This window comes from Blennius ocellaris, assembly GCF_963422515.1.
Source record: "Blennius ocellaris genome assembly, chromosome: 5".
Classification (NCBI taxonomy): domain Eukaryota; kingdom Metazoa; phylum Chordata; class Actinopteri; order Blenniiformes; family Blenniidae; genus Blennius; species Blennius ocellaris.
The window spans coordinates 20,525,910-20,552,473 of record NC_137654.1 but is presented as its reverse complement, the minus strand read 5'-3'; the positions used below and the strand labels follow the sequence as shown (position 1 = coordinate 20,552,473).

Sequence of the window (26,564 nt, the reverse complement as noted above, 5' to 3'; positions counted from 1 at the left end):
ATACTTAGATTTAATGAAATAACTCATTACAACAAATGTGCATGAGGAATTGTATCAATGTTGTACAATTCACCATGTTTAAAGTTGTAATCTTCATTACAAATTGATGTATCTCATCAATTGCTATTATAGCCACAGATGTCAAGGAAAGGAAATGCATTCATATTTATAAGGTTTTATCCATTTTGCACCATTCAGAAAGAAGGCAATTCATAGTTCTTTATTAAGAGATTATGGAAATACATTCAAACAGTGTGATTCAAAAAGACATAATGTATACATGAAACTTTATTAAGATAGATGTAATAAAATAAGTCAAATCTGTTGTTTAATGGGACGCCGAGGCAAATCATATTATTACAAGGACTGATTAAAGACAGTGTGCGTCTGATGCATTATTTTTCATGATGTGGCTCCCTCTAATGGCTGATACAAAAAATTAATATTAGTGTCAACTAGTATAATATCGCAAAAAAACAAACTCAAAAACACTTGTATTATGAGTGAAATCACACAGGGATAAGACTTAATTGGACACGTTATGTTTTCAGGAAGCTTCTTACTGAACTCAACAGAGAGCGTAAGGACAGTGGAGTGACGGTCCGCCTGTCCTGACGGGGGCGCTGCTGGACCAACGCAGACAGGGAGACCGGACGTGTTCCTGTTTTTTATCCGGCCGCGAGCTCGGTTCATATCCGTCGTGCGAGCAACGATGGCTTCATCGAAACAGGCGAACAAATCTTCCTCCAAGTCGTCTGGAGGAGGTGGTGGGGCTGCGGGGGCCGGCGGCGGGCCCCCGGTAATGCCCCTCGCCTCTCCGCTGATGGGGAAAAAAAAGAAGCCGTTTCTGGGGATGCCCGCGCCGCTCGGTTACGTCCCCGGTCTGGGAAGAGGGTGAGCTAAGTGAAGGCTAACGAGCTAGCCTTGCTCCGTTGCGTGTGTTAGATTTAGAAAGTTTAAAAAAAACCTTTCAATTTGTACAGCTCCGTGCAACTAATAGCTGGATTTGCCGTCATTATACTGATTAGAATAATTAGAATATCAAAGATTTTAGTATATCGTTGATATTGGTACTACTGGCTGCATTGTTTTTGTCCAGTTTAAAGTAAACATATCATATCCCGAATCTGGTCAATATCTGATATCTTCTATGATTGACCATAGACTTCTTTATTATTTCATAGTTTTTGTCATCTCAATGGCATGCTGGAGGTTTTATGTGCTAAAGTCATCTGAAGGCAAAGCAATGAATGTATTTATAGAGCGCCAGTCAAACACAAGTCAATTCACATTGCTTTACTAAGAAATAAAAGAGAAATTCTCGATAGATTTAGTTTCCTCTCATCTGTGCACACAGGTGAACCATTGTCTGTTTAGTGTTTTGAGTCATTTGTTGTCCCCTGCCCTGCATGTGATTTGAACGAACATTTCAGAGATCAATGATGAATAAGTTCGATCTATAACGGGTCTAGGTATGATTGATTGTCCCAACGAAATTCACAAGTGATCCATCACAAGGAAAATCAAGTCTGTTAGCACATGGCTACCGAAAATATGCATCTGGTCTGCAGAATGTAACATTTAAATAACTCTTTTCTTACTAGTGCTACTGGCTTCACCACCCGATCTGATATCGGTCCAGCTCGTGATGCCAACGATCCGGTGGATGATCGACATGCCCCCCCAGGCAAGAGAACGGTGGGCGACCAAATGAAGAAGAACCAGGATGACGACGATGAAGATCTTAATGACACAAACTACGATGAGGTGAAGATGTTTAGATTATCTTTGGCTGCATTAAATGTTTCCTTTCTGAGGATTTACTTCAGCTGATCCCAAATTCAAAGATGATCATGCAATAACTATTTGTGCATAGGGGTGTGCTATATGGAAACAATAACGCATCACGGTTTTTTTGTTATAGATATAGATCGATATACTTTATCGTCTGCCCCAAGCAGTGACAGAAATTTGTCTTTGACAAGGCCCCACCTAATACAACTAACTAATACAAGTATGAGCATAAAGAAAATGTTAAACGGAAACAGGAAACCGTAGCCGATTTAAAAAGCCGAATCAAAAAAAGAATATAGGTACAGTCCAATCACAATTTTATCATGATTCCTTTGTATATAGATTTTTGAAATATAACAAATAAACACTGATACATATATTCTATTAGAATAGACTAAATACTTCTATACATTCTGGACGTGTATATACACACACACGACCCACATCTAGAAACAGTCACATCTGCTCACACAACTGAACTGCCATTGATCTCTTCGTCTTACATTATCTCTTAAAGTGCAGCCATTTAAACAATTAAACTCCAATGTCTACTGCTTGATTATTTAAAATTCAAAAGCTGTAGAACATATTACTGCTCAGACATCTGACGGTGTTTTTCTCTCCTCCTGAAAAGGAGGCGCATGATGTGTGGTCTTATTAATCGTGTTTCTGTCTTGCAGTTTAACGGCTATGCAGGCAGCTTGTTCTCCAGCGGTCCCTATGAGAAAGATGATGAAGAAGCTGATGCTATATATGCAGCCCTGGACAAGAGGATGGATGAGAGGCGCAAAGAAAGAAGGTTACAAAGAAAATCTGCATACATTTCCAACTTCAGTGAATAACATCTTCCTGCCAGTGCACTGCACAGTTTGTTTTTTTTCATTGTCAAACAGATATTGCCCGTGACCTTTGCTTTGATTGCCATCTTTGTGTTTGCAGAGAGTTGAGAGAAAAAGAAGAAATTGAAAAATATCGTATGGAGAGACCCAAAATCCAGCAGCAGTTTTCTGATCTTAAGGTATTGGGCTTTAAATTATTTGTCAAACTTTATTTTCTTCTTTGAATGCATCTTGTATTCTGAACTTCCATCCTCTATTATCACATCATGTTCAGTCTGGGGGGGTGAGGAGGGCGAGGAGGGCATCAGTTGTAAATCGTCAATGACTTTCTGTGGTGATTCCTATTTAAAAAAAAATAAAAAATTATAAAGGGAGAGCAGCAGGGAAAGGAAGGGAAGGAACTGAACCTGAACAGATACTCAGTTCCTAAACTGACAGACAGACATTTAGAGTTGGTATGGATTCATCAATTAAAGTCAAAGTTTGACCTTTTTGTAAATGGACGTGAAACCTTGTCGCTATGAGCATCATTGTGCTGCCCCAAAAGCATCTTACCTTCCCATATTTTACTGTACAGAAGTATCATTTCCTACACTGAGCAGTTTAATTCCCTTCAATCTGCTGATAGATTACCCCTCTGAAAATAGAAATAACAGAGTTGTAGTTTCATATGCTGATAGAAAATCCAGTATTATGTAGACTATAAACGGTTTAACACGCACTTCCAAAGCAGTCTCACATTCACATCACAGTGCTGTTACAGCACTACTGTGTGCGCCACTTGAGTGTTGTGTAAGCTGTCTCATATTGTGGTAATTGAAGTACATTGAAAAGATGAAGTGTGAGAGTGAGGCAGAGAAAACCCTGACAGTGATTCATGTGTCGTCACACCTGTCGGCTTATAGTGGAAAGTGTGCGCGTGGTTGTGGCTTGGAGGTTGTTTCAGTCCACGTTTACACGAACCCGGGTATTTGAATCTTTTGTGTCTGGGCCACACATTTACACACAAACGCAGCTAAGACTCGCCACAAACGATGATTCTTGAAAACTCCGGCCACACTGGAGATCTGTCACACTGCCCCCTACAGGTTTGTTTGAGCCACATTTGTCTGCTGCAGTAAAAAAATGGATTGAACACTGCAACCATAAGACTACAAATATACTAATCACACCTCCTGTAAAGACACACGTGAAATGATCGAAGCACTCATAAGATCGCCGTCCTTGTTCTGTTGTACTGACAATGTATTGGTGTTGGTGGGGGGAGGGGGGGGGGGTGATGTCCTTCATGGTTCTTTGAGCTTGATGGCTCACCTTCTGCTGGTTGCTGTGTGCAAGGTTTGTGAATACTTCCTGTATAATAGATTTTCTCCTTTTTTTATGACCTGCTATATGATTCATGGTCCATTCAGGAGGTCGTAAGCTGTTGTAAAGCTCCATTATTTGTTATATTTAGTCATCATGGGCTGATTATATTTTGTTTTCCGATGACCTGAAAGTACATTACTGCCACTCCAGCTTCATCAGCATCTCTTTTTCTGCCAATCTGTACCTTTTTTTTTTTTTTTTTTGTACACTTTCCTCACAGAGAAAGTTGGCTGAAGTGTCGGAGGAGGAGTGGCTAAGTATTCCTGAAGTGGGAGATGCCAGGAACAAGCGTCAGAGGAATCCCCGCTATGAGAAGCTCACCCCTGTTCCCGACAGCTTCTTCTCCAAGCACCTGCAGACCGGAGAGAACCACACCAGTGTGGACCCTCTGCAAGGGGTCAGTAAAGAAGCAAACACACACACACACAGCTTCACCTGCTCATCTTCTCTTATCTTGAGCTGATCCTGACTGATTATGAGCAGTGCACTACCTGGATAGGTCACATTTAGGCTTTCTGAAGCACGTTTTGATGATATAATCATTAGATTCAGTTCTGTTGGAGCAGGTTGACACCGTAAGCATGCAGGACACTGAACCTCGAGGACCAATGTTGGAGGCCACTGTGCTTGCGGCGTATTATGGTGTAGTAACAGGTTGACCCAGCAGGAGTCGCAGTATCTCAGGAGAAAGAAGCCCGTCACTCAATCTGTACACTTTAAGCTATTTGCAAATGAGCCACAATTTTAATGCATTAACGTTATCTCAGTAAAACTGGGAACAGACGCATTTTGCTGCACGCTCTAATCCCATGAGCCCTTGTAGCTTTTAAAATACATTATTAAAATGTCATGTAATCAACAAGCCGGATGAATACAAGCAGCATGCATCACCACACATTAATTGAAAGAAAACAAAGTAATTTTTGGCATTTGTTGTATATTATAAACCTCATGGTTTATGTATTTTGGTGTATTTGTCTGTAGAGTTAGAAATGCATTATTGCCATTTAATGTTCATCAGTCACAATTTAGAAGACATTCTTATGTGATTTTATCCTATTTTTAAATTGGTGCTTAAACACTTGGTCAACACAACGTTTTTAACCACTGTTATGCTTTTCCCCCATGTTCATTGTTTCCTGTCCCCAGCTGGGAGGCCTGAACACACCCTACCCCGGAAGCATGACCCCTGGTTTGATGACACCCGGGACAGGAGAGCTGGACATGAGGAAAATCGGTCAAGCCAGAAACACACTCATGGATATGCGTCTCAGTCAGGTAACTGGCTTTTCATTGACACCGTGCCAGCTTTGTCTGAGGATGACAGAATTGTATTAATCTCTCTCCTTTGACTGCTTCGTGTTCAGGTGTCTGATTCAGTGAGCGGACAGACCGTAGTGGATCCCAAGGGTTACTTGACAGATCTGAATTCCATGATCCCTACTCATGGGGGAGACATCAGGTAGACACCGGCAGTACCACATGTTACTGCATATCTTTATATGGTGAATTTTGTGAGGTTGTTTGTTTTTTATAACGTCTGTGTGCTTGTGTGCATTTAGTGACATCAAAAAGGCTCGTCTGCTGCTGAAATCAGTGCGGGAAACCAACCCTCATCACCCACCTGCTTGGATTGCCTCTGCTAGGCTGGAGGAGGTGACGGGAAAACTGCAGGTGGCCAGAAACCTCATCATGAAAGGCACAGAGATGTGTCCAAAGGTAAAGTGGGATTGTGTGCATTGTATGATTTTGTACCTTTGTTAATAATATAACTTCTCTTTGGTGGGGTGGGTTCGAACCTGTTCAGTGAGTTTGGACAGCAGAGTCAGGCTGTGTACCGTCAAGGGTTGGTATTAATGCGAACTCTGATCAGCAGTTAGACACAACAGCCTGGTATATGGTGATCAGGCTCAATCACACGATCAAGGCTTCATTATAATGCATCTGTAGCTGAGTAGTGTTGAAAATTCTCTAATAATGGCACTGAACTATAAGACACAGATGTAAGGAAGCTTTTGTTGGTTTGTGGGCTGGAAAAGATTTGCTGGGAAATTACACTGGGATTGAACATTATGTTTGGAACCCAAATCGGTTGTTAATGTGAAAGTATTCCAAAGCTGCAGTGTCACAGACTAACGTGCCACTTCCTGTGTGAAAATAATAACGGCATCATGTTAAGTAGAACACCTTTTTACACAATTGATGAAAATACAGATGAAATCAAACATTTGGAAATGACATCCTTGTGTCTGGTCTTTGCTGCAGCTCTGATTAGAGCAGCAGCAAAGACTCAGAAGGTTTAAAATCCCTAGTTTTCTCCCAATACATAAACTTTTCATACAAAATGTACTCATAACAACCAATCAACCCCCGTCTTTGTATTCATTGTAATAAAAAGAAAGATGAAGAGAATTAAGTGAAACTAAAAGCGCAGAGAAGAAACCCCATCACATTTATGAGCCGAAGCCCCCCCCCCCAAAAAAAAAAAAGTGTTTGCAGTGAAACATGGCATGAACATAATAAAAAAATATTTAGCTTCTAATTAAACCTTGGATTTTAATCAGCCTGTTTCACTCTGGTATCTGGTGCCTACCTAAAGGTAGCACACAATTCAGGAAAAAAAAAATAAAGTAAGTGGTAATATACCACTTTAACAGGGCTGTTTTTTTTTATTCATATCAACAACATAGTAGAAATATCTTCAAGGGTTGAACATTTGAGGAATATTGCCAACCCTCGAAGTATCTGATAAGGTGAGGTATCATCAATCTGATTAGAACCAGAGCACACGTGTCACTGGCTTGCTTACATCAGATGCAGTAGGTGATTTACTGGGTGCTGTGTTATAAAACAGTCAGTACATAATAAATTATATAATAAATCTTGACATAATCGGTGCGTGTGACTACGAGATGAGAAAACAATTCTCTTTTGTTTTTGTGCGGTAGAGCGAGGATGTTTGGTTGGAGGCAGCCCGGCTTCAGCCTGGCGACACGGCGAAAGCCGTGGTCGCTCAGGCCGTCCGTCACCTGCCGCAGTCGGTCCGCATCTACATTCGAGCTGCAGAGCTGGAGACGGACGTCAGAGCCAAGAAGAGAGTTCTCAGGAAAGGTACGGCAGTTTTTTTTCACTCCTTCTTTATATCACCTGTATCAACAGATTTCCAATGGCTGAAGTCCATCCTTTGGCAGTTTTGTCTTTATTGTCAGAGGGAGGGAGGGGGGGTGATTTTGTTTTGAAGTCTGACGTTGCTGTTTTGTATCTAGGAACAGAGGTTCATGCACTTTAGCTGCAGTGCATATGTGAATGAGTACACAACAAAGATTTCTGCCAAAAGGAAGACACTGATTTCTGCCAGGCCAAATGTCTGGACGGGTCTCAATCTAACCGTTGTTTTTTTGTCTGTGCACATAAAAGGCAGTGAAAGGATTTCATAAGGGCTACACTTGGCAGATGTGTTTCTGGCTTCTCATCAAGGCCGAGCACCCTATTTAACCATGGTGTCAGTGCTCTAACACACACACACACACACAAACCAATATTTCCCAGCAGCATACCCCACTGACAGAGATGGATGCAGAGCTTCCTCACAGGAAGAGCTCTCTCCGCCTGTACATGTTCTCTTGCCTCTGCCCCGCATTTCCCCATTGCACACACAACTCTGCCCTCCAGCTCCACACCGTTTTCTTCTAATCCCATGTGAATATGCTGCAGTTAGGTCATTTAAAGTCATAATATCGCCGATGAGTTTCTGTTTTTGCGCCTGAGCTGTTTCTGGAGTCATTATAGCTCATTCTGCGTTTCACACAATTATTATGGCCGTGTTTTAGAGTGGTCTGGTTCAGGTGAAACGTTGTGAAAGCATGCCGGAAATTCACTGACTTGGATGTTTGGATTCAAAATGACTTAACAGCCCTGGAAAACGTCTCCAAGTCTGTTCGATTATGGAAGACAGCTGTCGAGCTGGAGGAGCCAGAGGATGCCAGGATCATGCTGAGCAGAGCTGTGGAGTGTTGTCCCACAAGTGTGGAGGTATGTCTTCCATGAGCTCCAGCTTCTAATTATCTGACGTCAAACATTATCAAAAGGACCATTGATGCCACCCACTTTGCATTTTTCACCTGTCTTTATATGACTTCTTTCTTCCTTAGCTGTGGCTGGCACTGGCCAGGCTGGAGACGTACGAGAACGCCCGTCGCGTCCTGAACAAAGCCCGAGAGAATATTCCCACCGACCGCCACATCTGGATCACCGCTGCTAAGTTGGAGGAGGCCAATGGCAACACCCAGATGGTGGACAAGATCATAGACAGAGCAATCACCTCCCTACGAGCCAACGGTGTGGAGATAAACAGAGAGCAGTGGATACAGGTACGCTCCTACAGCGCTGGCTCCAAAAGGGGGAGGGTGCAGGATTTCCTGCAGCGGTTTATTACAGGGGGGGAAGCTTCCCTCGCTAAATAATTAACAGCATCCTTCAGACCATAAAAAATTCATTCACTCATAATAAAGAAACATGGGAGCATAACAAGCCTGCAGTTTTAAACAGGACTTGCTGATTAACATGGATTGCTGAAGTATTTTATCCAAACTTCATTCCCTTAGCCTCACTTGATCTGTGATTACAGGGTTAAAAAAACAAAACTGAGTCACTATCTATAAACTTTTTGAACGAGAACAGACTGCGTCATGTGTCTGTCAGCATGCCAGCGTACTTTGGCAAAAGAGCTCATTGCTTTTCCATCCAGCCAGCTCTCTGACATTTTGTTTAGTGGAGTTCTTGGTTGTTTTGCAATCTTTATAATCGAACAGTGACGCACTTTTTTTTTTCTGTATAGTTTGTCTTTTTGGTCACCTTGACTACCTGGCTTTTTCCACCTCCGGTAATGAACATGATTGATGTTACGAAGGGTTTATAAAGCTCTGTATTAATAATGCTGCAGATGATACAGTTTTGAAAATTACTTCTTTTTTTTTTTCCCATTTCCCACAACGTATCAGTATTGTTATTAAAGTATACCTATCTGATGAACTGTGTGATATTTACATTTATCAGTGACCCAGATGTATTGAGGAGTTTCTACACTTCATCATCATCGTGTCCTCATGCTACATTTCCGGTGACTCCTCTCATAGCGCCTCTGAGCATTTCAAGCATTAAAAAGCTCTTGAACTGCTGATGAGCAACATCTGGCATCTTTAGCCCGCTCCTCGTTCCGAAATCACCACTCGTTGCTATGCACCTCTCGTTTGACTGGTTCTGTCAGGTGTCCAGCATGGTGGAATGTTTTTAGACCCCAAATATGAGACAATTCCGTTCTGTCATAACTATTACGGGGGGGGGGGACACAACTCAATCATAATTGTACTTGTACAACTCCTTTGCTTCCTGTTGTGCAGGATGCAGAGGAGTGTGACAAAGCCGGCAGCGTGGCGACCTGCCAAGCCGTCATCAGAGCTGTCATCGGTATCGGTATTGAGGAGGAGGACCGTAAACACACCTGGATGGAGGATTCCGACAGTGTAAGAATGGAGGCCACATTTACACCACAGTGGGACATTTTCCACGCCTATATTCATGCCGCAGGAGTTAACAATGGTGGTTGCTGTCTTTCAGTGTGTGGCCCACGGAGCGTTGGAGTGCGCCAGGGCCATCTACGCTCATGCTCTGCAGGTATTCCCAAGCAAGAAGAGTGTCTGGCTGAGAGCAGCGTACTTTGAGAAGAACCACGGCACCAGGTGACCAGCTTCAGTTTCAAACGGGATCTATCAAAGACCGATGATGGGTTATTAATATCAGTGCTTCGTTACTCTAACATATGGCTCATTGCTTCTCTTAGAGAGTCTTTGGAGGCCCTGCTTCAGAGGGCCGTGGCTCACTGTCCCAAAGCGGAGGTCCTCTGGCTGATGGGAGCCAAGTCCAAGTGGCTCGCTGAGGATGTGCCAGCTGCTCGAAGTATCCTCGCACTGGCCTTCCAGGTCAGAACTCCAACTGTGACTGGCGCTTTGTCGGATACCATGGTGGTCTGTGTCCAACTCTGGTGTTTCCTCTGTTTCCTCACTCAGGCTAACCCCAACAGTGAAGAGATCTGGCTTGCTGCTGTCAAACTGGAGTCTGAAAACAACGAGTATGAGAGAGCCCGTCGACTGCTGGCCAAAGCCCGCAGCAGTGCTCCGACAGCCCGGGTGAGTGCGTGAGTGAGGAGGTGCAGAAAAACAACACGGAGGGACCCGCCTCTTTCCAACTCTCAGCAGGGCTGCATCACCAGAAGCAGTTACCCTAATACATTAGAAATGCAAGTCCAACAATAATGTGTCAGGCTAGATTCATAGCATAATGACACAAACATTAAACAAACATTTTATCTGTTTGTTTTTGTTTCTTTTTTCCCCCCCCACTGTTGTGTATTGTAACAGTCGTGTATTCTCACTGTTAAGCTGTCCTCCTCTGACCTATTGTACCAGAACAGAGTTTTTCATGAACTAATGTTGGTATACTGAAGCTCTGAACCATGTCTTACAAGGTGATTTGTCGATCAGGATATGCTATCTTCTCTTTGTGGCTCATTACAAGGTTATATCGCATGGATCATCGTGTGGTATTTACAAACTTTTTGCCGGTCAGGTTTAGGCTTGCAGTGTTTCTACATCTCGAAACTGAATCACTCGAGCTGACAGATCCTAACCACCATGCTCTTAAGTTATCTCTGCGTCTACCAGGCGATCAGGCTGCTCACACTTTATCGGCGTGTATTCTGAAAGGTGTGATTCCTTTTACACTGATTTGACAGACTGATAAGCGCGTATTGTGGCGCGACTGGAGTACTTTTAAGTTTTTAAGGCAGTGTTTGTATTTGAAAGGACTCGTGTTCTCTCTTGCTGACAGGTTTTGATTACGTTGAGATAAAATAGGCTGCTCTTTGGCCAGATTCACATGTTTTGGTTGGATAATGCTAAATCCTCAACAGCCGTGGTTTGTAGCAGTTTATCGCAGCTGGCTATATGCGAAGGCACACTGAGCGGTCATTTTAAAGTGACCACAGTTCCAAAAATCTCTCCATTGTTGCTTTTATCGATTAATCATTTGAATTGTAAGTACTGTGTAATTACAGTAACAAATGACAAAAATCCCTCACAATGATAAATACCATCTGTCTCTGATACAGAGCATTGGGGGACTCTGGACCCTGAAATTATATGACAATGTATAGAATTATTTGTAGAAATTAAGTGAAATGTGTACACTTTTTATGATTAGAATGAAATCAACATCATGGACCAAACTAATGAAAAGGTTTCACAGTATTTAACACATCTGAAAGCCACGGAGATATTTACACCGCACATACTGAGCTACAGTATAAGGGCATTATGTGTTAAAGCTGTATTATTCTACATCGTTTACCCCACAGGCAGGAGAGTGTCAGAAGAGCTTCCTGTTAAAGAGCGTCTCCTGTCTAAAAGCGTGTGTATTTGCAAAAATCTGTGCAGGTGTTTATGAAGTCGGTGAAGTTGGAGTGGGTATTGGGAAACATCGAAGCCGCACAAGACCTGTGCACTGAAGCCCTGAAGCACTACGAGGACTTCCCCAAGCTGTGGATGATGCGAGGCCAGATTGAGGAGCAGTGTGAAAACATGGATAAGGCCAGAGAGGCGTATAACCAAGGGGTGAGGCCAGGGGAGATGTTGTGTTTTCCTTTTCTTGAGCACTTGAATAAACCACCAAGTGCGGTGTGTGTTTGAATTGTCGCATCTAAATGATGATTGTGGATTTGTTTTTGTTGTAGCTGAAAAAATGCCCCCACTCGGGGGCTCTGTGGCTGCTGCTGTCTCGTCTTGAAGAGAGAGTCGGCCAACTGACCAGAGCCAGAGCGATCCTGGAGAAGGCTCGACTCAAAAACCCCCAGAGTCCCGAGCTGTGGTGAGAAAAAACACTTTCCTCACTTAATGATCTGTGGAGGTGCTGCCTGAGCGGGTGACTGCACAACTATACATGAACTTTTGAAAATAAATTGTCTTTTACAGTCCCTCAAAATTATGTCATTCTGAAAAGCTCTCTTCTATGTGACTCTGTGCCTCTTAGATAATATGTGTGTGTGTGTGTATGTGAATTAACCAGGTTGGAGTCGGTCAGACTGGAGTTTCGGGCTGGACTGAAGAACATTTCCAACACACTGATGGCCAAAGCTCTGCAGGAGTGTCCAAATTCAGGTCAGTTTGTTATGAACAACAGGTTGTCTTTAGTCTCACCAGGCTTTAAAATCGATTTCCTTTCATTGTTCCTCCCAAGTCTTCTGGTTAATTCAGTTTTTCCCTGAAGTTGTAGGCATCCTCACTGGTGATTAATCTACTGTGAAGTCATAACAGATCTCACTTTCACCTCTATACATATAGCTGATATTACTGTGTCTGTTTACTCAGAAAATCATTAGTAACCATCAGGTGATTATAAGTGTTGAGATCAACATTAATGGATCATGATGTTGGAGTTATCATTCAGGTGTCAACATACAAGTCTTTACGTCTGTATAATTAGAACCGTCCGTATGACTAACTCTCCACTAATGCCACCGAGAGGTGCTGCTGAGAAGACAACAAATATCGTCTCGGTTGAAATTAGTACGTGCAAATGAAATCATTTGCTTTTGAAGTGAGTCCTGTCTAGAAATGTAAAACGTTACCTGGTGTCCCCCCCCCCCCCCCCCCCCCCCCCCTGTGAAGGTATCCTGTGGGCAGAGGCCGTGTTTTTAGAAGCCAGGCCTCAGAGGAAAACCAAAAGTGTGGACGCTTTGAAGAAGTGCGAACACGATCCACACGTGTTGCTCGCTGTCGCCAAGTGAGATAACGTCCTCTCACACTTTCATACTAATTACACATGAAACGTTGTTCAGTCCTTCAGATAAAAGTCTGTTTTTTTTTTTTATCTTGACCTTGTGCACACGTCAGGTTGTTCTGGAGCGAGCGTAAGATCACCAAAGCCAGGGAGTGGTTCCTCAGGACGGTGAAGATCGAACCGGACCTGGGAGATGCTTGGGCTCTCTTCTCCAAGTTTGAGCTGCAACACGGCACAGAGGTAAATATATATAGTCTACCAAAAAAAAAAAAATTAATTTTTTTTTTAAATCTCTTGTAACCTTTGTGTTAGTGTTGCTTTATTAATATATTCGATATTTATACTTAAAGGCCTGTTTGATTTTAGTCCTTTAATGTACTTTTTTTGTGAAAGCTGCACCTTATTTCAGCTTCTCATTTCAAATGGTGCTTTATTTCATAATTGTCATTTTGTCTTTATTTTCCCTCCTGCTATTCATATGCTAGTAACATGTGCTGCTGCCTTTAGTTTGAGTAATGTCTAAGAATTTTAGATTTGCTTTGTTTTAAAGTTTATCTGTGGATGTGAAAGCAGCTCACAGTCTGAATGTCCTCAAGGACGAATGAAGTTTTTCATTGTGGATGTTTGTTTGTTTTTCCTGGTACCGTACATAGATTTGTAATGGCCGGCCCGTGCAGCCAGTGTCTTATATCAGCGTGCGTCTGAGTGGTTTTTTCCTCTGCGTCCTGCAGGAGCAGCAGGACGAGGTGAGAAAGCGCTGTGAGAACGCGGAGCCCCGTCATGGAGAGCTGTGGTGCGCCGAGTCCAAACACGTCCTGAACTGGCAGAAGAAGACAGGAGAGATCTTAATGCAGGTAGCCAGCAAGATTAAAAACACTTTCTAAGGCTGGGGCTTTTGGACTGAATTCACCTGGAGGAGTCACCGATCCAGCAGAGAGCAGCCGAGGACACGCTCATTAAACCGGGCCGTCTCCCGTCTTCACACCTTCCCGAAGTGGGAGAATTCCAACAATTGACATGACTTCATGTCAAAGTGAAAGTGGATCCCAGCTCATTTGATAGAATGAAAAGCTGCTGTCAGGATCAGTGTCGAGACTTCCTCCCATCCGCTGCAGTCTGACTTCATCCACTTCAACAAATCTCTTGACACTTGTTTCTCCCGGGTTTATTTTTCTGCAAACATTTAGAAAACTGCTCAGATTTTACTCACAGAACATCATGATTCCGTCTGCTCATGTGCATTTGTTTAACTTTTCCAAGCAGTTTAATTGAATGGCCCCCACATGCTGTTTCTGCCTCCCACAGTTTTTTGTTTTAAGTCTCTGTAATTCATCTGGACGGCAAGATCATTAAACGTTAAAAACAAGACGAGTGAAATGATGGCTTCTTTCATTAACGTCTAAATTAGTTTTAATGAACATTATTGGACACAAAAAGTTGATCACGAGTTCAGTGAGACCATTTTCAAATCCATCAAAGAAATATTCTAAAGGGAGCGACAGCAAATAACCTGCAGTGATTAATCAGGCTACTTCTTCTCAAGGAAATTAAAACTTTGAAATATGTTAATCTAAATCTGTGGATCGTTTTCACTTTGACATATTGTCTGATTTACTTTGTCAATAAAGTTTAATTTCACACTGTTTGAACTCCTGGTAAGAAACGGAGTGCGTCAGTTTGTTTAAACAGCTCGGTTCGTTGGTTTCATCTGGAAAACAAATATTGAAAGATTAATTTTCCCCTTTTATACCCTGTATGTGGGCATGTCATAGCTCCAGATTTGGCTTTATTCAGTGTGATGTAAATAAAGTCTTTGTCTTGTGTTATTACATGATTTCTCATGTTGTAGTGATGCTTTTACTTTTTTTGTTTTTTTTTGTTTTACATGTCTGCTGTAGTCAAAATAAACAGACGACGTTTAATTTTTTTCCCTTTTTTGTGTGTGATTTGAACTTTACATGTTGGCAGCTATACGTGTATATGGTGTGTTATAAACCTTTAGCCGTACAGTTTTAATCTACTCGTCCTCCCATGCACATCAAAAGCGATCACAGCATATCTCGTGAAATTGTTCCTGTTTAATAGTCTCAAGAAGCCATTTTCAGGACGGAACTGAACAGGAAGCAGAAGTCACCATTTTGGTGGCCTCACTGATGAAAACACCACTTCAACTCTGCAACAAAGCAGTTCAGTGGAACTGAAAGGATGAAGGGAGGTGATTGATGACAGAAAAATTTCCCCAAGACTTGATGGGACTGGAGTTTGGTGAAATCCTATACTTGGCGTCAGCCGTCCATGACGGTGGAGGAAATGTGAGCGGCAGACCGCTTGGTGATGTTGGAAACCACAGAGCGCCACGTCGGAAGTCTTTCAAGAAAGAAACGACCTTTCTTGCATCCAAAACCGCTGGACGATGGTACGTCAGATCAACGATGGGGATTTTCATTCAGAGTTGTTTGGAAACGACGCAGGGAACGGCAAAGTGCAAAACAAAGATGTTGGAAAACAAACTAAAACAACTGCTAGTTTACAACACGACGCGATAATTCCCCAGCACCGACTACCCAACTTAGGCAGGACTGAGACGAATCTGATACAAGGCTCCTCAAACATCTCAGGAAGAGCTGAGTACGTACTCTCGAAGAAGAGCTGCACATGCAGTGTGTGGTTTGGTTTCCAGTCCAACAAAGCTATTATGCTTTTGTTTGTTTGATTTTAATGAGGTATAATAGTGTATCGGATCAGTTTGGGTTTTTTTCCCAAATAGATTCTCTCCATTCCTGTGACTGTTCTGGTTTTGTTTGTTTTCCAGATGTTGTAACGCACATTCTGTGGGATTTCTTCCCTCGGCTTTCATACCCATTTAATTTTAAAGCACAGAGTTGACTTTTCTTTTGATTCCATCGGACATCCATACGATGACAAGATGCCCACTGGTTGCCTCCTTTTAGAGGTCTACCAGGAACGTCCAACTGGCCCTGAAGTCGGCCCAGGATTCACTGGAGAGATTATACCTCTGGCTTGGCCTGGGAATAGCTCGGGGTCGCTGGAGGAAGTTGCAGGGGTCAGGGATGCTCTCTGCTCTCTGGACTGCCACCGTGACACTACCCAGGAAAAGAAGACGGGTGGATGGATCCATATGACGAATTGAAGTTTGGGAATGTCACAGCTATAAGTCATTACCAATGCTTTATGATCAAATGTATTTTCTCCTCTTCTGTCTTGACTATACTTATAAAGTTCATCATTGATCGAGGAATCTGAAGGAGTCCTGATTCATGAGATCATGTTTATTTTTTTTAGTTCCTGAAAGCTGCTCAGTTCCTTCTGTTTGATGTTTGTTTTCCCATCTGTTCAAATGTTGTTCATTTGTCTTGATTTCAATTGGACATCACCAATCTGATCTTTTTTGCCCATTTTTACCTGTTCTGTGATTTGTACCATGTCTTGAAAGGGAATGAAGTCATGGAGTTGTAATGTTCACTGTTCTTGATTTGATCTGGCATTACTGGCTCTCTGATTTTTGGCTGTAAGGACTCCCAATTTCTTTCCATAGAGATACACATTAGTGTTATGCCAGTGTCTGTCTGTCTGTCTATCTGTCTATCTGCCCCCCTCTCTCTCTCTCTCTCTCTCTCTCTCTCTCTCTCTCTCTCGCTCTCTCTCTCTCTCTCTCTCTCTCTCTCTCTCCCCTTGATTCTCCTTTCGGTTTTATACTTTATTTGACAGTCCCATTTTTTTGAGTTGCTGCTCTTTTTCTTGGGATGCAAAAATGCTTTCAGCTCGTTTTCTTTTTCACTGGAATACTAAAAATGTAAAACAGCATCTTTTGTAATAATTTTGATCGTCCCTTTCAGGACGAAACGGATTTTGCCCATTTCTTTCCCACTTTGCTGAGTTGAGAAAGAATCAGTGTGACGACTATGACATCAGTTGGATGAGGAGTGGTCCTGCTGTCACTGACACAGATGGATTTACTCATGTGAGGATCCCGCAGAAGAACATGATAAATGGCAAGTGCGCTTTTGGTGCGTCTTGACGCATCAAATGAGCTTTGGCCGATAATCATAGGAAAATAAGCAATGTTGTTTTTTGTTTTTTTGTTTAAAAAAAAATTGAGTTGTGGTTTTCTCTGTGCCTTGGGGTGTCTGTGTAATATTCGGGGCTATACTGTATAAATAAAACTAAAGTGAACTGAATGAAATCCTCTCTCCTCCACAGTGTCTGACCGGAGCTCTGGTCCGTAGTGCCCTGCTGATTCTCTTGTTTGCCACCTCCTGTGGTAAACGCACATGTGACTACAAAACAATACTGGACTCCTACAGAGAACTCATCCTAGTTGAGCTTCAAGATATGGTATGGCAATTAATTTCATGGACATATTTCGCATTGATATGTCACGGCGAGTAGCTGTTACGGTTTTAAATTGCGCGTTGTTCCACGATCAAGCTCAAAATGTGACACACAGTTACACTTTTTATTTCAACCCGTGAGACTTGTTTGGATATTTTGTCAAAGGCTGCCATCCTGTGTCTGCTGGGCTAACTGGTCCAGTTAATTTCTTATTTCTTGTAGAATTTAACTGGTGCATCTAATCATCACAAAGAGAGAGACCCCTGTCCTTCAAGAAAGGTAAATACATTTCAACCATTATGGCCAGAGTAATTTGTTCTCATCTGATATCAGAACCTGTGCAAGATTTTGGTTTCATGTGCTAAGAAGTGTACCGAAATATATGTTTATTGTCCGACTGGTGATATAGGCGTATAGGAGCATCAGACAAACTCTTTGAATATGTCAAAATCCCTTCACTCTTCGTTGTTTTGTTTAGGCACATCGCATCCTGGTTTCCATCTATGGTATGACGCAGCAGGTGCGGTGTCAGAGGGGCAGAAAGGAGCCATCTGACCTGGAAAAGCCAGTGGGGAGAATGGAACAGCTCATCATTTATAACTGCAACTCTGATCATCTGGTAAGAAGAATCACACAAACAAACAATGCTGCAGCTCCTTAGTCCCAAATCACACATTGTTATAGAGACTCTAAATAAGTTTGCTGTTTTTTTCCTATTGCTTTTAGAGGAAGAAAGTCATTTGTTCTGCCGCCCAGAAAATACGAGGGAAGAAGAGAAAGAGGATCAGGATAATTAAAGCCATAAACGCATTGATTGTTTGTTGGCAGAAATTGCAGAGTGTCAACATGCTGTAAAAATAGGAAATACTGTGTATCCCGGTTCTAAAACAAATATGTGCTCAATGTTAATGAAGAGGATTCAGCAGGATTCAATAGAAGACATTTCATGGCCATTGCTCTACTGTTATTGGACTGCTGTTGCAATAATCATTTACCTGTTGTCAAGTTCTCAGTGTTTTCTATGTCAGATCTATACCAGACTTTGCATATTAACAATGTCACTTGTCTAAGCAATAGTTTTCATGAAAACCACAAATAAGCTATTAAATATACACAATTAGTTCAAATAATTTCAGAAAATGCAAACGTTCTCACTTTTTTTTTAAAACCATGATTATATTTTCTTCTTATAAGCTTTATGTTATCACACACCTGTAGATCATATACTAGTTACTTTTTGGATACACAGTACAAAAAAACATAACCATTTGACAGATTTCATTCAAATGTCTAGACTATGCAACTTTTATGCCATTTGCTTATAATTTATATGTAATTTACAAAAAGTACAACAATAAAAATGCTGAAATTCTATATGTTGGGGGGAAATCATTTCTTCTTCATCTCATTAAATCAGTTTTGTTTGGTCTTTTTGTTAACTTGGAGTTAAATATCTTTTAAATATACGATTTCACCTCGTATCAGTAATTAGTACATTATTACTTATTGGATGAATATTATGCATTGTAACCTAATGTATTATCTGGTTTAATCATATCCAACCAAATATACTTTCCTTTCAAAAAGCACAATTCAGAGAAAAAAATACATTTTCTTCACAACTTTATTTTGTTTTAACAGCTATTTTATTTGCAAGATAAAAACAAGTGAGACAAAAATAACATAAGCGAACTATTATTATTATTATTATTATTATTACAAATATTTTTGGGATCTGGTACATGTATAAAAAAAAACATCAGACAGCGGAACTAAGGTTGTGGCGTTGTTTCCGCCCGGATCAACAGCTCCGCCGTACTGCTTCCACTCGACGTTGTCCTAACGAGACATCATCAACTTGGAGAAGTAACCATTTAAAGCGCGTTTAAAACTACTCCACCGTATTAATTTATGTTTGCTGACATTTTGCGATTTATTACCTGAAGATAAACGCGCTCGTTGGAAAATCCGCGTTGCTCTGCGCGAGCTTGATACAGAATATATTGAAAGTGTTTGTGGACATGATTCGTTCCGTGAACGCGTGAGAGCAGAGCAGAGCAGAGTTGAGTGATTCGGGCTTGTAGACTCAGACATGGCCAGCAGCAGTTCAGTGGACATGGACCCAGACGTCGCTCGGAGGCTGTTTGAGGAAGGCGCCACCCTCGTGCTGCTGGGTGTTCCTCGAGGCACTGAGCTGGGACTGGACTGTAAGAGCTGGCAGGTGGGTCCTCGTTTCCGGGGGGTGAAGATGATCCCCCCGGGCCTGCACTTCCTCCATTACTCCTCGGTCAACTCTCCGGCGTGTGGTTCAGAAATCGGACCGAAGACGGGCCTCTTCCTCACACTGAAGCCCAGGGAAGTGGTCCTGGCCACCTGGGACCCCAAAGAGGAAGATCTGGATTTCTCAGCCTCCAAGAACCAAGAGGAGGTGAGCCGAGTCCGGGCCACCTTGCACGAGCTGGATCCCTACCTGGGTCCCTATCCCTATGAGGTGATGAGGAAGTGGGTGTCTCTGTCAGATCGCATCAGTGAGGAGGTGGCCAATAACCTGCAGCCTCTTTCAGGGAGAATCTGTGCCTTCAGTGATGTGATTCCAGAGGTCGAGATGAGGCACACCAAAGACCGGGCGGAACAGCCCAGGAATGACACGGCCTGCCAGAGCATGAGAGAGGGTCTGGACAGACTCCCACGGATGAAAGTGAGGGAGGGGACGGAGCTGCGGTTCTCTGACATCCCCAAGAAGACTTACCCTCCGGGGGCAACGCCGGCCGAGATCACCCAGTGCAGCATGGACCTGAGCTACGCTCTGGAAACCGTCCTGGAGAAGAACTACGATCAGCAGCCTCTCAACCTGCTAGGTATGTCTCAACCTCTTACAAACCAGTGCATTTTATACGCAGAAAGCAAGGAGGTAAAATGTCGTCGTCTCCGCAGGCGAGCTGCAGTTTGCCTTTGTGTGCTTCCTGATTGGGAATGTGTACGAGGGCTTCGAGCACTGGAAGCGGATCCTGGCTCTCATGTGTCGCTCGGAGGAGGCCATGCGGATACGCAAGGACCTCTATCTGGGGCTCATCGCCGTCCTCTACCACCAGCTGGGGGAGATACCGCCGGACTTCTTTGTTGACATCGTGTCACAGAGCAACTTCCTCACCACCACGCTGCAGGTAAGGTTTTCTTGCACACAAGCAGTATTTTGTGCTCGGATCGAATCGCCGAAGGCGTGCCGGATCGATTCTTGCTTTTCTTGAGCCGTTTTGACTCTCCTGCAATAAACTCATGTTTCCATACGTCACGACACATCTGCAGGTTGATGAGGGAAAAACTAGTGACTTATCAAAGTTTATATTTTAATATTCAAACATTTCAGATAAATAAGTAAAACTGTATCTGTACAGTTTGTTTGGCTGGCCTTTGTTAAATCCAAAGGTTAAATTATGTCTTCTTGTGGTAAAAAGAGCAAATTTGCAAAACTTTCCATTTACATCCTTAATGTGTGCCATAGCGATTCTCCTCTAAGCTTTTTATTTTTCTCTGTTGGGAGATGAGACATAAAAGTTTCCTGGTGAAAGCTGTTGTGTCAATCCGCTGTAATAAAATGTTGAAAAGAAACATCTTGAATCTTAAACTCTCAAGTATCACTCTGTTGTAAGAGCGCAACTCAAAACTGTAACAGTAAAGTGAGTCTGTCACTCCCTTCATTTGCGATTCTGTCTTTTGTGGTTAAAGAGTCTCCATAAGAGCAACATTGGCAGCGTAGTTTCTTCTGAAATCGCGATCAATCGTGACATTTACTCGTTTGTCCCCAGGACTTTTTCCAGTTCGCCACGGCGCCTGGTGTCGACGGCACCCTGCGGAAGCGGGCAGAGAAGTTCAAGGCTCACCTGACCAAGAAGTTTTCCTGGGACTTTGAGGCAGACCTGGAGGACTGCGCTCCGGTGGTGGTGGAGCTTCCTGACGGAGTCACAGTGGACTGAAGCCGCTTTGCTGTGGATCCAATGGCAACAACGGGGACATTGAAGCAAAGCTGTGAAATGGTTTCAGAGGATCAGAGGACTCAAATGATGGGCAGTGGCACAGGCCAGGAGGGAGTTCCCATGCGGGGGTCGTGGGCCTGTACGGTGTCTCATGTGAGCAGAAGTTGTGTTCGACTTTATTATGTTCTTTCATTTTCACAAAACATCTTCCCTCTCTTATATCAAACATTCACTTTTATGCCTTAGTTGACCACATTTGCTCAGCGAAGTGAAATGCTGAGTTAAAACACTGAATTCAAATGTGAAGTGTTTGTTATTAAAGGCTGCTGCATATTAGAAAGGAGTGGCGCCCCCTGGTGGTCTTATGATCCAATCACAGCAAGTGTCGCCTTCAAAATAATTTGACAATAAACCAGTTGCCAGAACAAATCTGTTTAATGTCGATGCATAATTTTCAACGTCTGCTTTTCAGAAGTCACAAAATGTGTGCAAAGGAATAAAGTTTCGATATGAATGGCTCTAATTTTAAATAGATAATTATTACTATGTTGTTACTTAGTGCTTTTCCATAGTGGTGTGGTAGTTTTTATGAAAATCGTTCTTGTTTTGCATATTGTCTTTTTCTTTGATTAAACACTCCTCTTAATAAAATATTATAAAAGTCAGCTGATTTTTGCACGTTATTCCTTCTATCCATCTACCGTGGACCTGATCCCATCTGCCCCGAGGGCAGAGGCCATGCTGGACAGTTCACTGGTTCATCACAGGACAAGCACGGAGAAACATTCACACGTGCAGGACATTTCAGCGTCACTAACCAACCTCAGATGCATGTGTTTGTGACTATAGGAGCACTCGTCCAAGTGATCCAGAGGAAACGTACATACATACTACACGTTGGGAAAATATACAAACTGCAAGCAGAAAAGCTCCAAGCTTTCATTTACTTTTCATTATTTTCCAGACGGCGATTTCTCTTTATCTTCCACTAGATGGCGTACATTGACCTTTTCTTTTTTTAATGAAAACATTCCGTCCTTCGAAAGAGCTAGAAGGCATTGTTGTAGATGTTTGGACAGGAAATCTAAGAATAAAAACCTGCAGTTTGAAGACCGCGGCACGTCTTTTAGCTTTTTCTGTCGAGGATCTTTGAGGGATGTGAGGAGTCAGTCTGGGCTGCACCAAGTGGAAAACATAATTATCTGCACTTTATTAGAAATGTATTGATGGAAATGTGTGATTTTGTGTGATTAATGGGGCTTTGGTTGTGTTTTCCTGTTCAATCCATCAGTCTATTGACTGTTTAATTTCACCACTGCCCTTCTTGAACTCTATTTTCTTCCATTATCTGCATCTCTCCTCTGTGGTATACCCCAGCCCCTGAACTAATCTATAACTATAAAGGTCCAATGAAAAGGACACAAAGCCATCTAATGCAATTATGTGTGTCAATAGCGTCAGGGCCTGTTGAGAGCGAACCAAAGGCCGATGCAAGACCTCCACTCTCTTCCCAGCAGGCACATGGTATTGTGGAATAGACAGTAATGGTCGACCTTGTGATAAAAACTCACCCTTTAACAACTTAAAAGACGATCAATCCTGTGTTTGTGGTCCACTTTGAGGCCAATGGGGAACTTCACTGGTTCCTATTTTCCTTGAGATTGTAATTAGGAGGAGAAAATTGCTTGGAACGCATGGAGGAAACATATCGGCGCAACATCGCTGGGCTTGTGTGCCAGTGATTTGTAGATTCTGATTCCCCCCTTCGTTGACAATGTACGGTCACAGAAACGACTCTGTTGGGATGTCTTTGGCTTCCCAGCTCCTTCATTAGTGCCGTAATTACAGTTTTTACAGCAAGTCAGCAGACTTGGCCAGCTTTTTCTGTGCCGCATGAAACCTTTTCTCCACCGGCAAATCTCTCCCGTTGTTCCCCGCGCTGCAACCATTTTCCTCCCTAATCTCCTCTATTTGTTTTGTTTGGTGCGGCCACCCCGGGGAGCAGAGCACACTCGGAACGCGGGCTGGGTGGATAGTGCCGACCCCTCGGATGTGAGCAGGCCCTGTCAGTCATGGTGCAGCTCTCTCTCCATTAGATGTGAGCGGGTCATTTCCACGGGGCTCACAGGCCTCTCGCCCTGCCAGTGTAAACACAGGCCCCTCTGTTTCTGTCTCGCTCACCCGCTCTCCTCCCCTCTGCACGGCGGCAAGGGGGGAAGTTACAGTGCATGTGTGTGTGTGTGTGTGTGTGAGAGACATTTTGACCGTGTCTGCTCTGGTTTTATATGAATTCAAAAACGGTCTTTAACGACATGTGGACATAGCTCCTCACTTATTGACTGTGGTTTTCTGATCACTTAAATGTTTGCACTAAAAGATAGTTCAAGACCGTTCGCTGTGCACTGGGAAGGAATTTGAGAGTGATTCCTGGAGACGCATCAGATTATATGCAATTTCTCTGACCTTTTTGAACAATGGTAATATATTCCATACATCTTCTATGCTGCTTTATCCGACCTCACAGAGGGCTGGAGCCGATCCCAGAGGGCTACGGGCAAAGGCACCTTAAGCAGTAGCCAGTCCATCACAGGGAAAACAAAAAAAGAGACACATCCACTCTCACATCCACAACAACTGTTAACCCTCGACACCGTGGATTTTTATTTTAAAAGTTAAAACAATTATTACATTTCACTTATCCATTGTCATTGCATTTGCTCCTGTACAACAACCATGCGGTCCCAGTCATCATGTCAATGAACACAAGCCACTTCTTTGATCTGATTTTGTCGCGGTACAGCACAGTGAGGGAGTCCAGCAAATCTACCCCACCTATATTTTTATTTATTTATTGTACTCTCGCTACTGCAACGCAGGGTGACAGGGATGGCTTTTTCCCTCTTCTGGTCCCATCTGTCTACCTGGCTGGATACACACCAGTGAAGTTACCGAGAATCCCGATTGACTGGTTTTCATATCATTTCACCACAGCAGTCTTCCCCGTCACAGACCCTCATCAGGTTTTCGTCAGACGTCCGACTGGCTCCTGGTAGTCTGTAGCTGCGAACAGTACCAGTCAAGTGGATTCCTACCTGAGCAAAAGATGACAGGGACATATGTACACGAGCTGTCAAAGAATAACTTCTGATTCGGTTGCTTTAGTTTTGACTGGGCCAGGCAGAGGATAATGTGGCCACTTGCTCCAACATGTGGCAGCTCAGGGGGTTGTACAACTCTCCCTGTATATAGTACATCTCAATGTTGTGCGGAATACCTTCAGATCTGGCCAAGACAAGCATTTAGTCACTCCGTTATGGTTTCGCTGGAAGGCGTTGCTGCAGCTTGTTCCTTCCCTTGAATGGGACCATCTGTTCACCTCCAGAAAGCTTCTCCCTCATCGGGGTGGTTTTCAGCTTTGATACCAGTGGCTGGATCTTGTGCAGTGGATCTGGATGATCCTGTGTTCCTGCCTCGTTGCTATTGAAGGGCTTTCTTGAGGGCTTCTCACTGATTCGGATTCATGGCGTCAGCTGCCATGCTTTTTTAGTCTTGAAGTTTCGGGGCTTTGTCTGGGTCACACTGTATCTCACACAGATTTGACTGCTCTGAAATTAATTCAAGGACATTTCTATCCAGAGTGGCCTCACTGCCATTCTGGATATTGATTGTAGTTGGCACTGGTGGCTGTTCTCCTTCTGGCTAGATGTGGAATACCAGACTCTGTTATGGGACGGAGACCTTACATTTTTCCTCGGCATCTTCATTTTCCTTTTCAATCTCATTAGCAGACTCATTCTGCTTGGAAAATAAATAAGCACACACAATTATTTTTATCAATCATATTGTTCTCTGTATGCTTTAATTATACATTCGAGTGCTTTTTCAGGCACAAATATAAACATGCACATATAGGCATATGTGATTGTTGAACATACTATTTTGACCTTTCACTATTACCCGACCTTCTAACTGGATCTCTGACCTGATTCTTGGGTCCAGTCTTCCTCCACGGTCAATCTCATCCTCAGGTTCACTGCCCTCACTGTCCATTGAAACAATCCTAATGTGCATAGTGAGGGTCCTGCGGCCGTAAAAGTGTCTTATATTTGATAGTAGATGGTACATCAAAAATATCGAGTATGTTGCTCATTGGCCAATCAACCACATCTCCAAAAACCTCTTGTGTTTCCTCAGAGCAACATCTGAATGAAATCATGTACCCAATTCAAACCAGGATTTTCTTGAACAGAAACATATCCTGCAATGTTTTAGAAAGATATAAAGGAAAGAAAATCGAAAGAGACAATTCTGGGCCAGAAATGTGGTTTGTTGCCTGAAGACAATGCTGTGGGTTGACTTGGAGTCAACAATCAACTTCACATGAAGAAGAAGAAGAAGAAGAAGAAGAAGAAGAAGAAGAAGAAGAAGAAGAAGAAGAAGAAGAAGAAGAAGAAGAAGAAGAAGAAGAAGAAGAAGAAGAAGAAGAAGAAGAAGAAGAAGAAGAAGAAGAAGAAGAAGAAGAAGAAGAAGAAGAAAACAGAGAGAGAACCCTAACCCGAACCCATTATGGGACAGTCCTGGATTTAAACCTGGGAAAATCTGGCGGGTGAGATGAAAGTGCTAACCACTGCAGTGCGCCACCTATGTAGGAATATGTGTTTGTGTGTATTATCAACTTTTGATAATGTGGTTATATTACAATACTATTGTTATATTCCATTTATATCAGAAAAAAAAGACACAAGTTAGTCCTGGTGTTAGTGTTGTAGAATTTCCCCCCACTCTCCACACTTTTCCCAAGTGCTTCTTTTTCTCACTTTTTAGTCCGGGACTTCTTTCTCCCAAGTAAGTTTGTTTTCATGATCGCAGGCTGCCATTCCTCTGTAATCCCTCTACTGCACATTGAGCCGGCTTCACATGTCTGACTCGCATGACCCAGTTGTGAGTCAGGCACGTGTACATTTTCCCAGGATGCGTATATATATATGTGTGTGTGTGTGTGTGTGTGTGTGTGTGCCCAAACATATGGACAGGAGCTGGTGTTGAGGTATGGAGAAGAACAGAGGTTCTAAATGTGGGGATGGACGAGGTATAAAAAATGCTCCTGGAAATCTCTTACGCCAGAGAGAAGGGAGAACGTGTGTATGTGAATGTGTGAACAATATGTTCTGTTATAGCGATCTGCTGAAGTGATTAAAGGCAGGAGCTACAAATGAGGCGGCAGACCTTTGAGGTTCGGCCGGCGGGCCTGTGTGCCTCTCTCATCATGTACAGCGAGGCACACAACAGCTGGCCAATAAATTTCCGAGACCAAGTAACTAAATTTGTGGAGGTGAACCGAGTACAAGCTGCGATTAGTGCACACGGCAGAGACGGACATCACCCCGACTGTCATGTCTCAGTG

General features: G+C 42.9%; 2 protein-coding genes across 2 annotated transcripts; both read left to right on the top strand.

Moving 5' to 3' along the window:
* Nucleotides 1–698: 698 nt before the first annotated feature.
* Nucleotides 699–14,740, top strand: prpf6 (PRP6 pre-mRNA processing factor 6 homolog). The gene is made up of 21 exons (XM_080496718.1): nucleotides 699–894; nucleotides 1,605–1,767; nucleotides 2,475–2,593; nucleotides 2,734–2,812; nucleotides 4,222–4,398; nucleotides 5,151–5,279; nucleotides 5,369–5,463; nucleotides 5,564–5,720; nucleotides 6,950–7,112; nucleotides 7,915–8,033; nucleotides 8,153–8,371; nucleotides 9,401–9,523; nucleotides 9,618–9,739; nucleotides 9,841–9,979; nucleotides 10,067–10,186; nucleotides 11,492–11,668; nucleotides 11,788–11,921; nucleotides 12,120–12,211; nucleotides 12,722–12,836; nucleotides 12,947–13,073; nucleotides 13,565–14,740. The coding sequence occupies exons 1-21, from the start codon at nucleotides 713–715 to the stop codon at nucleotides 13,715–13,717; spliced, it is 2,904 nt and encodes a 967-aa protein (XP_080352844.1). The 5' UTR covers nucleotides 699–712; the 3' UTR covers nucleotides 13,718–14,740.
* A 4,325-nt stretch (nucleotides 14,741–19,065) lies between these two features.
* On the top strand, nucleotides 19,066–21,815 carry aar2 (AAR2 splicing factor). Its single transcript, XM_080497318.1, has 3 exons — nucleotides 19,066–20,044; nucleotides 20,121–20,350; nucleotides 20,993–21,815. Exons 1-3 carry the CDS (start codon nucleotides 19,279–19,281, stop codon nucleotides 21,158–21,160), a joined length of 1,164 nt encoding a protein of 387 aa, XP_080353444.1. The 5' UTR covers nucleotides 19,066–19,278; the 3' UTR covers nucleotides 21,161–21,815.
* The last annotated feature ends 4,749 nt before the right edge of the window (nucleotides 21,816–26,564 follow it).

What these genes read in the sequence shown, in the direction of transcription:
- prpf6 (XM_080496718.1), top strand. Translation starts at nt 713, where the DNA reads ATGGCTTCATCGAAACAGGCGAACAAATCTTCCTCCAAGTCGTCTGGA. An exon ending in ATGACACAAACTACGATGAG is followed by an intron (nt 1,768 to 2,474) that starts GTGAAGATGTTT and finishes TCTGTCTTGCAG; the next exon opens with TTTAACGGCTATGCAGGCAG. An exon ending in GCAGGAGTGTCCAAATTCAG is followed by an intron (nt 12,212 to 12,721) that starts GTCAGTTTGTTA and finishes CCCCCTGTGAAG; the next exon opens with GTATCCTGTGGGCAGAGGCC.
- aar2 (XM_080497318.1), top strand. Translation starts at nt 19,279, where the DNA reads ATGGCCAGCAGCAGTTCAGTGGACATGGACCCAGACGTCGCTCGGAGG. An exon ending in GCAGCCTCTCAACCTGCTAG is followed by an intron (nt 20,045 to 20,120) that starts GTATGTCTCAAC and finishes TCGTCTCCGCAG; the next exon opens with GCGAGCTGCAGTTTGCCTTT. An exon ending in TCCTCACCACCACGCTGCAG is followed by an intron (nt 20,351 to 20,992) that starts GTAAGGTTTTCT and finishes GTTTGTCCCCAG; the next exon opens with GACTTTTTCCAGTTCGCCAC.